This window comes from Stomoxys calcitrans, chromosome 1 (assembly GCF_963082655.1).
Source record: "Stomoxys calcitrans chromosome 1, idStoCalc2.1, whole genome shotgun sequence".
Taxonomy (NCBI): domain Eukaryota; kingdom Metazoa; phylum Arthropoda; class Insecta; order Diptera; family Muscidae; genus Stomoxys; species Stomoxys calcitrans.
Window position 1 is genome coordinate 16,076,416 of NC_081552.1, and position 12,378 is coordinate 16,088,793.

At 37.3% G+C, this 12,378-nt stretch overlaps 1 protein-coding gene across 8 annotated transcripts in view; it reads right to left on the reverse strand.

The window, feature by feature from the left end:
- LOC106094211 (pericentrin) overlaps positions 1–12,378 on the reverse strand; it is a 173,254-nt gene that overhangs the window by 50,663 nt on the left and 110,213 nt on the right. For all 8 annotated transcript variants that reach the window (XM_059360965.1, XM_059360962.1, XM_059360958.1 and 5 more), the window contains one exon: positions 2,316–2,441. In XM_059360965.1, coding sequence (XP_059216948.1) covers positions 2,316–2,441 — 126 coding nt within the window. The remainder of the gene's footprint in view (positions 1–2,315; positions 2,442–12,378) is intronic.

Consider the following 12,378-nt stretch of genomic DNA (forward strand, 5'->3'; position numbering starts at 1 on the left):
TGAACCATACTTGGCACAATTGTTGGATATAATAACGGAACACGTTGTGCAAAATTTCATTCCAATCGGATAAGAATTGCGCACTCTAGAGGCTCAAGAAGTCAAGACCCAAGATCGGTTTATATGGCAGCTTTATCAGGTTATAAACCGATTTGAACCATACTTGGCACAGTTGTTGGATATCACAACAAAACACGTGGTGCAAAATTTCATCCCGATCGGATAAGAATTGCGCACTCTAGAGGCTCAAGAAGTCAAGACCCAAGATCGGTTTATAGGGTCTAAGAGGATATTTCGAGTAGTTACAATCAGAATGACGAAATTAGTATACCCCCCATCTTATGGTGGAGGGTATAAAAACAACCACGATTTATTTTGAATCTCAATAACCCAAAGCAAGCCAACATATAACAACAACAACAATATGTAAGCAAGACAAAAAACTCTCCAACCAGCCAACTCATGTGCTTTGCTTCGGGTGGTGGTGTTTTTATTTTCTTTGTTCGACTCGAGCTACTTTGTCTCGTTCGTTTTACTGCAGCACTCGGGCTTTTCTCTGTCACTCTCTCTGCTATGACCCTTAAAAATGTTAATAACTTCGGTGCCGCTGAGTATTGAACTCACGTTTGGTAGTCTTTAATGCATCCTCTAGCCTACCGACATCATGTTCTTTATGATGAAATAACTCAATAAGTACTGATGCACAGTAATAAAAAAAATTTTTTTTCTGAATACGGAATTCATATTTTTTATGCCGAATTTTCTAAAAAAAAGTTTAATGAAAAAAAAAAAAAAATAAATTTTTATTTTGTTTTTGGCCGACCGGGGTACTCGAACCTGGGTTTGCAAGTCATGAATGGCATGGGAGTTTTGTGCTCTATATGGTGGTGCGCCTATTTTAACAACTACCTCAACTAAAGAATTTGTTAAAAGTCTATAAGATTTGAATAATTTTGTCTGTCAAGTCTCTTGTAGAGACTTACTTACGTACTTCAACAAATAATGTCTTCGATTCAATGCTTAAATTCGTTAAGAATGTAAAGTTTCACATACAAATTTGGTAGTTGGTTTTTTTCTAAAAGTTATTTTTTTCTGTGTATTGTATTGTAGTGGAGGTGGCTATCCTCGTCAAGCTCTTATAGGAGAACATCATGGGCATTGGTTATTTAAAGGCGATAACATCTCGCCTTACCGTATAGAGCACCATAGGCACTCAATATTTAAGCAAGAGCTGGTGCAACCTGGCCTCTCACTGAGGGTCTCCACGCGACACCGCTGATTGTGCGGGACTATAGTTGCAGCTACTCCGTATAAAGCATTTTACTATCCGCAACATATGGACGTGCCCAGCAGCTCCCAGCTAAGCTTCCGGTGATAACGAGATTGGAGCTCAAAGTTCCAGCCTGTGTGATGCTGTTAGTTATCCTGTGCCGGGCTATATTTAGATAAAGCTGTCATATAGACTGTTCTGGCGATTAAAGATCTTAAGCCGCATTAAATACCCGATTTCGCAGCAAATTGGAACTTTCAGTTGGACTAGGCTCCTCCTTTGTCCGGTCCAGGTCGATATAGCTGCAAATATAGACCGATCTGCCAATAAAGGGTCTTAAGCCTATAACAGGCGCATTTATTATCCGACTTAGTTGAAATTTGGAGCAATGAGTTTCATTGGGCCCATCGATATCCCAAAGAAATATAATCTAGATTAGACTATATTTAGATATGTATTTCGTTATAGCTGCCATATAGACCGAGCTGCCTATTTAGGGTCTTCCAACAATTGTGCCAAGTACGGTCCAAATCAGACCATAACTTGACTTTGATAACTTTGACTTCTTCAGCCCTTGAAAGCCGTAATTTTTGTCCGACTTGGCTGAAAATTAGCACGTGGTGTTCTTTTACGACTTCCAACAACTGAGCCACGTACGGTCCGAACCGGTCTATAACCTGATATAACTCCCATATAAACCGATCTCCCGATTTGACTTCATGAGCCCCTGGAAGCCGCAATTTTTTTCCGAGTTGGCTGAAATTTTCTTATGACTTCCAAAATCGGTCTCTAACCTGATATAGCTCCCATGTAAACCGGTCTCTCGATTATCCTTGTTCGGTTTCTAAAAGCTTTAATTTTTGCTGGTTTGACAAAAGCTTGGTATGTAGAATAAAATTATGCCCTACAACTTAATTCATTTTGTATAAATTTTTAGCAGAATCCAGGGGCCAAGATTCGGCCCGGCCGAACTTAGCACGCTTTTACTTTGGTCATGTGTTATTAACCTTTAAAAACAGTTTTGTCTTAAACCTCCTAAACTCACCTCATCAGCATGTTTAATTTGCAATTGGGCAATCTCCAGTTGGCTTTTAGCTGTAAATTTTTCTCGCAATAAAATCAGTTCTTTGGGCCAATGTTGATCATCTGCTGTTGATTCCGATAATAAAGTCTGAAAAAATAACAAAAGCAAAAAAAATTACGTTAATTTGAGAGGGAAATAATTAATAAAACAAAAGACAAATAAACTTTCCGTTTTTCAAAAATAAAAGAAAATAAAACAAATACGTAAATCTTGTAAATATTTACAAAACACCCAAGATGTTTTCCTTTTTTTTTCAAAATGATTTCTTTCCCAATATACCAGCCCCTATATGCAGAAAGTTTACTTCGATGCATGGAGAAATGTGTGGCCCCTTTCCATGAGATGTGAAATATACAAATTCAACAGAAATGCTACAACGAGTTTTCAATGATGTGCATGATGTGGCCCTTTTTAAATTTTGTTTACTTCATTAATGCCACCCCTTTTTGAATGTTGCATGACGGATATGTCCAAAGTCGATAAAATGACAGAAACAAAAAACAAACTTTGAAAGAAGTCAAAAATAAAGCAAATAAGTAAAAATGCATTAAGTTCCGGGGTGTATATGCAAACCCCCATTCGTCACAATCCGATGAAAATTGGATAACTTATGCACCCAAATTCGGCACGGACATTAAGTGATCTTATAAATATAAGTCACTGTTGAATTTTTTATTTCAAATTTCAACAAAATCGGGTAATAAATAAAGCTTTTATGAGCTTCAGACACTTAATCGGCATATGGGTCTATATGACAGCTATATCTAAATACAGTCCGATCTTTACCATATTTGGGTCGGATGGTGGCTGGCCTAAAGCTACTTACTATTTCAAATTTCAGCGAAATCGCATAAAAAATAAAGCTTTTATTCGCTTCAGACCCTTTATCGGGATATCGGTTTGTATGGCAGCTATATCTTAATATAGTCCGATCTGAACCATATTTGGGGTGGATGTCGGGAGACCTAAAACTACCAATTGTTTCAAATTTCAGCGAAATCGGATAATATTGGGTTGCCCAAAAAGTAATTGCAGATTTTTTATATAGTCGGCGTTGACAATTTTTTCACAGCTTGTGACTCTGTAATTGCATTCTTTCTTCTGTCAGTTATCAGCAGTTACTTTTAGCTTGCTTTAGAAAAAAATGTAAAAAAAAAGTATATTTGATTAAAGTTCATTCTAAGTATTATTAAAAATGCATTTACTTTCTTTTAAAAAATCCGCAATTACTTTTTGGGCAACCCAATAAATAGGGCTTTTATGGGCTTCAGATCGGGAGATCGGTCTATATGGCAGCTAAATTTAGGTATTTAGGAGTAAAGAACAAATCTTATATCTATTTTCAGGCCAAAGTGAGCGCCCCATTTCCAAAACTCCCTCCAAACGGTTCATATTTACCAGGATTAAAGGGATTTGGGAGTGAAGCACACATTTTATATCATTTGAGTCGAAATGTCTGATGTTCCATACCTTCCCTTAAAAGCACTTCTCATTACCCTAATTTTCCAAAAAACCAGATCTCGGAGATTGGATCTCTGAAATTTTAAAATTTTTTTGCACTCTTGCAAAATATGATTTCTATTTTTGGGGCCACCCAAAATTCGGCAAATCGATATATAGACCAATCACAACAAATAGGGCTAAAACAAAAGGTGCTTGAGAGCAAAAAACGATTTTGATTTCCATATAAAGAGCCATGTGTTTGGCTCTCAAATAGCTGATATAAGATCTATTTGGGAGTAGAGTACGAAACTGAGACTCATTGCGTTCAGTCCACCCCCAAACATAACTTATTTACCGCTCATGCCTATATGGGGCTCATATAAAATATTTTGCCCATGAACCTAGCAGGAGCAAACTTCTCACACATCAATGAGTGTTTTTTCCGATTCAAGTATAAACTCCATGATAAGGGACCTTTTTTTATAGCCAAGTTTGAACGGCGTGCCGCAGTGTGAAACCTCTTTGGGGAGAATTTAAATGACCATGCATGGCTTGTTATCTCGCAAATTTCGCCAACATTAAGAGGGGATAACCATCGCTTTAAATTGTAGTCGATATTCTCGCCAGAATTCGAACGAACGTACAGTGGCACGAATTTGATACCCACATTCGAAGCGAAGTGTCCCCACCCTAAAAAGACATTAGAGAGTTAAAGTAGGGGCAGCGGAGCGGGCCCGATTCGGCTAGTTAAATATAAAATAAAAATATTGAAGAAAATTAATTAAAAACGGACTATATCGAAATATGATACTATTTGAACCAAATTCGGCACGCAAATCGAGGGGTCTAATACAACCACTATACATTCGTTATTCAGTAGCTATATTAAAATAAAGTCCGATTTCCACCATACTCCGGCCATAACATAACATTATACGATTTCACCGAAATCGTATAATAAATGCACCTTTTATGGCCCAACACCTTAAATCGATAGTTTGGTATATATGACAGCTATATCCGAATCTGGACCGATCTAGGCCATTTTTAACATGGATGTCAATACACTTCTCACTGTTACAAATTTCAGCGAAATCGGAAAACAAATGCGACTTTTATGGGCCTAAGACCTATAATCGAGAGATCGGGTCATATGGCAGCTATATCCAAATCTAGACCGATCTGGGCCAAATAAAACAAGGATATAGAATGCCTTAACATAACTCATTGCCCTAAATTTCAGCGAATTCGGATAATAAATGTGGCTATCGGTCACAAAGCGGTCTATATCAGAACGGGAAAAATATCGATATATTATTTTTTCTGAATATCGATTGATATTTTTCCTATCGACACTATCGGCAAAAATCAATTTTTCGCAAAAGTTAAGAAATGTAAGCGATCGGACATTGAGGGAGTAATTTGCATCCGATTAGGCTACAATAATTTCTCTCATTACCTCCAGATGGCTTCACTAAATTTGGTTTTATTCGAACTGTGCTCGATATTGTTCTCTATATAAATCGATTTCCTGATTTTTATACCCTCCGAAACAGGATGTTTTGTAACACCTCTAAATATTCGTCTAAGACCTCATAACGTATAAATATTCTTGATCGTCATGACATTTTAAGTCGACCTAGTCATGTCCGTCCGTCCGTCCGTCTGTCTGACTGTCAAAGCCACGTTATGTTTCAAAGAAGTAGAGCTAGGTGCTTGAAATTTTGCACAAATATTTTATGTTAGTGTAGGTTGGTTGGGATTGTAAATGGGTTCCATCCATGTATTTTGAAATAGCTGCCATATAAACCGATCTTGGATCTTAAATTCTTGAGCCATTAAAGAGCGCAATTCTTATCCAATTTGGCTGAAATTTTGCAAGAAGTGTTTCTTTATGACTTCCAACAACTGTGCTAAGTATGGTTCAAATCGGTCTGAAACAAGATATAGCTTCCATATAAACCGATCTTGCATCTTGAGCCACTAGAGGGCGCAATTTCCCATTGCACCAGGTATTCCATTTTTACGTTCAACAATTGTGCTAAGTATGTTTCAAATCTGTCAAATAACCTGATATAGCTCCCATATAAACCGATCTGGGGTCCTTACTTCATAAAAACCTACAGGGCGCAGTTATTATTCGATTTGGCTGAAATTTAGCATGAAGTGTTTTGATATCACGATCAAAAATTGTACCAAATATGGCCCCATGGGTTCGTTACCTGATATAGCTCCCATATAACCCTATATCAGATATTCAATTTTTGAGCCGCTAGAGGGCGCAATTATTAAACAAATTGGCTAAAATTGTGCATGAAGTATTTTGGTTTGAGCACCAAAAACTGTGCCTACTACGGTTCAAATCGGTTCATAACCTCATATAGCTTCCATATAAACCGATTTTGGATCTTGACTTCTTGAGCCATTAGAGGGTGCAATTATTAACCAATTTGGCTGAAGTTTTCCAAGAGATGCTTTTTTATGATTTCCAACAACTGTGCTAAGTATGGTTCAAATTGGGTTATAACAAGATATTGCTGCCCTATAAACCTAAGTTGGACCTTCACTTCTTGAGTCTCTAGAGGGCTCAATTCTTATCCGACTTGTCTTAAATTTTGCACCAGGTATTCCATTTTTACGTTCAACATTTGTGCTAAGTATGGTTCAAAACAATTCATAACCTGATATAGCTCCCATATAAACCGATTTCAGATCTTGACTTCTTGAGCCTCCAGTGGGCACAATTACTATCTGACCAAATCGGTTCATTACCTGATATAGCTCCCATATAAACCGATATCGAAACTGCACTTCTTGAGTCGCTAGAGAGCGCAATTATTAACCGATTTGGCAGAAATTTTTAACAATAAATTCCACTTTGGTCTCCAACAGCCAAATCAAGTATGGCTCCAATCTGTTCATAACTTGGCATAACTCAAATACCATAGCAATTCTTATTCATTATCCATTGTTTGCCTATAAAGAGAAATCGGCCAAAGAGCTTGACAAACGTGATCCATGATGGAGGGTATATAAAATTAGCTAAAAGCGTGCTAATTCTATATACCCTCCATTATGGATCGTGTTACCTCTGATTTTCATTTTAAACATAGGTAGGTGATGGGAAATTAACGATAGTATCGATACTATCGATATTTATCATTAGAAATATCGAAAGTAACAAGTGTTGCAATCAACGGAAGTTTGCCAGTTCTACTCTATATGGGGGCTAAATCAAGATATAGTCGGATATATAGCCCATCATAGAACTTTCATGGGCAGGACAAAAAAAAAAAAGGCAAAAGCGTGCTAAGTTTTGGGAACCCCACCACCATGGATTCTATTAAAAATTTATACCAAATAAATTTAGTTGAAGGGCATAATTTTATTCTACTTACTTCTATGAAACGAACAAGGATGATTGAGAAACCGGTTTACATGGAAGCTATATCAGGTTATGGACCGATTTAGACCGTATTTGGTACATTTTTTGGAAACCCCAACAGAATACTAATGCAAAATATCAGATAAATCGGACAAAAATTGCTGCTTCCTGGGGCTCAAGAAGTCAAATCGGGAGATCGATTTATATGGGGGCTATATCTAAATCTGAACCGATATGGCCTATTTGCAATCCCCAACGACCTACATCAGTATTAAGTATCTGTGCAAAATTTTAAGCGGCTAGTTTACGCGTTCGACCGCTATCGTGATTTCAACAGACGGACGGACGGACATGGCTAGATCGACTCAGAACGCCGCAACGATCAAGATTATGTATACTCTTAGACGAATATTTCAAGGTATTACAAACGGAATGACCAGATTAGTGTACCCCCATCCTATGGTGATGGGTATAAAAACAATGTGTGCAAAGTTTTTGCTCAATATGTCTACTATTAAAGACTGAAGTGTGATTTCAATATACAGACGGACGGACGGACGGACATGGCTGGATGGCCGTAGATTTTTACGACGATCAAGAATATATATATACTTTATGGGGTTGGAATGAATATTTCGATGTGTTTTTGAAACGGCATGACAAAATGAGTATACCCCCATCCGTCGTTGATGTATAAAAATAATCATTCCATTCACTCGCTTTGAACAATTGTGTTTTATTTTTATATATATAATTTTTTTTGGTTTTTGTGGGCAAGTTATAAAATCCAAATTTCCCCTACAATTCTTGAAAATTAAATCAAAATTTTAATTTTTCCAAAAAAAAAAAGAAAAGTAAAAATCTCTTTGTGTGCCATGGAAATAAAATTTAAAAATTCTAATTTTTCATTTTTGTTTTCCCTATGCCAGGGTCAAGTTTATGTGGCACATGGGTGGGTATATTACTGAGTGCGTGTCTCATGAAGGATTGATTTGCAAACGCCACACACTCAAAGCGGAAATGAAATTTTCAAAATAGAAACAGTCGAAAAACGTTCCCTACTTACAAGATATCAAAAGACTTGCACACATGCTTGAATGCCATATGGCTGTCTTCTTTTCATTATGCTGATTAATTTATTGACAATACGTGTTCTCAAAAAAGAAATATATAGCCAATTTGTCTACACAATCAAATTTATATAGAAATGTTTTAAAATTTTATTAGATTTAATATTTTAGATTTATTGTAAAACAAGTCTGGGCACATATTTCGTTAACTTTTCAAACTGTTTATTAGACCGTTACTTTTTCAAATAAATCAAATTCAATTAAAACAAATTAATGGACGAGGGGAAGCAACAACAGCACACAGACAAGTGGTTCTTAAAAAAAATGTTTAGAATAACGACAACGATGTTTGCTTGATGAGGAGAAGTGGGGACTTGCGTCTTACAATAACTTTAAACAAGAAGCCAGCTGAGAGATAAACATTCTCATGTTGGTCCCAGTTTTCACTAAAAGAGCATTTAATTAAGAATTATGCTGATTGATGACCCACAAAACTCCAGAATTTTTACAAATGCCTCAAATGATGATCTGGGAATATAAACAACAAGAATTTGCTGGTGTCATTGTCGTCGTCAACAAGTCGACTCCATCACTGTGTTCTAACATATGTTTACACTTCACCAAATGGAATTGTATGCACAGGCATATGTAAGGAAAGACGGACATATTCACAGACAGACAGAGATCCATATGGGTCCGTTTCCAACTTTATTGTGTGATTTTATATAAGACATACGATAGAAGTCAACCAATTGATGCTTTAAATTCATGAAAATACTTGGTCATTGTTTGTTGGGTGACAATTTAACTTCAATTTTAATATGTTTGAAAAAAGTTATTATATTTTAAGTTTTGTTCTCCCCCTTTGCATAGAATTTCATTTCCTGTAACAAAGTGTTGCAATTTTATTAGACAATACTATTTAATGCAAGTCATTGTGTGTAGCAATTTTATGGAGAGAGGGAAAATGGTTATTTTTATACCCTCCACCATTAGATGGGGGGTACACTAATTTCGTCATTCTGTTTCGAAATATTCGTCTGAGACCCCATAAAGTATATATGTTCTTGATCGTCGTGACATTTTATGTCGATCTAGCCATGTCCGTCCGTCCGTCTGTCGAAAGCACGCTAACTTCCGAAGGAGTAAAGTTAGCCGCTTGAACGCTTGGCACGAAGTGTTTTGTTATGATATCCAACAACTGTGCCAAGTATGGTTCAAATCGGTTCATAACCTGATAAAGCTGTCATATAAACCGATCTTGGGTCTTGACTTCTAGAGCCTCTATAGTGCGCAATTCTTATCCGATTTGAATGAGTTTTGGCACGACGTGTTTTGTCATGATATCCAACAACTGTGCCAAGTATGGTTCAAATCAGTTCATAACCTGATATAGCTGTCATATAAACCGATCTGGGATCTTGACTTCTTTAACCTCTAGAGGTCGAAATTATTATCCGATTTGCCTGAAATTTTGTACGACGGATTCTCTCATGACCATCAACATACGTGTTTATTATGGTCTGAATCGGTCTATAGCCCGATACAGCTCCCATATAAATCGATCTCTCTATTTTACTTCTTGAGCCCCCAAAGGGTGCAATTCTTATTCGAATTGGCTGAAATTTAACACTGGTCTCTAACATATAATTTAATTGTGGTCCAAACCGGACCATATCTTGATATCGCTCTAATTGCAGAGAAAATCTTTTCTTATATCCCGTTTTTCCTAAGAAGAGATGCCGGGAAAAAAAACTCGACAAATGCGATCCATGGTGGAGGGTATATAAGATTCGGCCCGGTCGAACTTAGCACGCTTTTACTTGTTAAGACCTAAGATATAAATATCTAGTAAAGAAACATTTAATTCGACTAGGAACCTCCCGCTTACCACAATTTTCAAAAACGCCAGATTTCGGAGATGGGTGCACTGATTTAAGCGAAATTTTGCATACCACCAAAAACACGAAAATGGTATAAAACTTTGGGGTCAAATAACATCCACCATCCCAAAACCCACCTGAACGGACATGTTTACCGATTAGGACAATATGGGTATCAAATGAAAGGTATTTAAAAGTAGAGTAAAAAGCTGATATAAAAATTAATTCTTTGGTGTATGGGCGCCCCCACCTCCCACACCCCAAAAACACCTCAACAGGACATATTTTCCGATTGGGACAATATGGGTATCAACTTTAAGGTGTTTGGAAGTTGTGTACACATCTGTTATAAGAATTTGTTCTAAGGTGTTTACTGGGCCTCCCCAATCCCAAAAATCCGCAAAACGGCCATGAATGACCAACGTCACAAAAAGGGTTTCAAATGAAAGGTCTTTGGGTTTTGACTACGAATCTGGTATACACATTTGGAACAGAGTCTGGCACCGTCCCACCCTCTAAATACCCTTCAATACGACGTGTAGTTCGATCGGAATAATATGTGAATTAAAAGAAAGGTCTATAACAGTAGAGTGCGAATCTAATGTTGATATATGGATTCAAGTATCTGGATCACGTCCTGCCGTTCAGCAGGACATGTAGATCGCAACCATAAATGACTACAAGATATTGTCTTTTGGATCTTAGCTTCGGAGGGGCCGACCCTCTTCTCCCAATAAAAACAACATCAAACTATCATGTAGGACGACCAAGAATATATTGTAATCAAATGAAAGCACGTTGTAGAGGTCAATCCCCCTCACCCAACCTAAACAAACAACAAGAATTAAAAACATGTAAAAAGGCGTTAAGTTCGGCCTAGCCGAACTTTGTGTAACCACCACCTCCGGTATATATGTATACCACCTTTTGTCATAATCCGGTAAAAAATGCATAATTTATGCTCCCTAGCAGCTTTATCGAAATATGGTCGAATTTTGACCAAATACGACACGGATATTGAGAGGTCTAATAACGACATGTCATTTTTAAATTATGTAGAACAAAAATTGGTCTTTGTGGTAGCCATATCTAAATATAGACCGATCTGAACCATAAACGACAAGGATGTCGAAAAGCCTAGCATAAGTCACCGTTTCATATTTCAGCGAAATAGAATTATAAATATGCCTTTTATGGGGCAGACTTTAAATAGAGAGATCGGTCTATATGGCAGCTATATCCAAATCTGAACAGATCTGGGCCAAATTGAAGAAAGATGTCAAAGGGCCTAACACAACTCACTGTCCCAAATTTTGGTAAAATCGGACAATAAATGCGCCTTTTATAGGCCCAAGACCTTAAATCGAAAGATCGGTCTATACGGCAGCTATATACAAATCTGGACCGATCTGGGCCAAATTTCAGCAAAATTGGATAATAATGGTGGCTTTATGCCTATGGCCTAAGACCCTAAATCGGTGGATCGGTCTATATGGGGGCTATATCAAGATATAGTTCGATCTTCGTCCATCTTCGAACTTAGCCTGCTTATGGACAAAAAAAATCTGTGCAAAGTTTCAGCTCAATATCTATATTTTTAAAGACTGTAGCGTGATTTCAACAGACAGTCGGACGGACGAACGGACGGACATGGCGAGATTGTCTTATAATTTTACGACGATTAAGAATATATATACTCTATAGGGTCGGAAATGGATATTTCGATGTGTTGCAAACGGAATGACAAAATGAGTATACCCCCATCTCTCGGTGAAGGCCGATCAGGATGGAATAGGACAGCAATAAAAAGTCTTTGGTAGTAGAGTACACTTTCTACCCTTAAATTGGGACAGACACAGAAGGATTTGCGGGTCGTAGACCCGTAGACCTGAATATCGTGATCGCCACCTTCAAAATGCTCAAACAAAATCGTTCTCTAGCACGATGCTGATATTATTTCAGGGTCCGCCCCCAAAACTCACTTTAAACCGCCCATCTTTGACTACTATGCCAATAAATAGTACACTCAAGCAAATATGTTATTCAAAACAGCAAAAATGTTTCTAAAACAGCAGTTTTTGTCTGCTGAAAATGGGAAAGCAAACATTACTGCTGTTTCAGCAAACATAGGGCTGCTGTATTAGCAAACATTACGTACTGCTATTTCAACTAACAAAATCTGCTGTTTCGAGCACACAAGTCTGCAAAAAAAAATTGTTATACTACTTTTTAAGGTTGTCTAT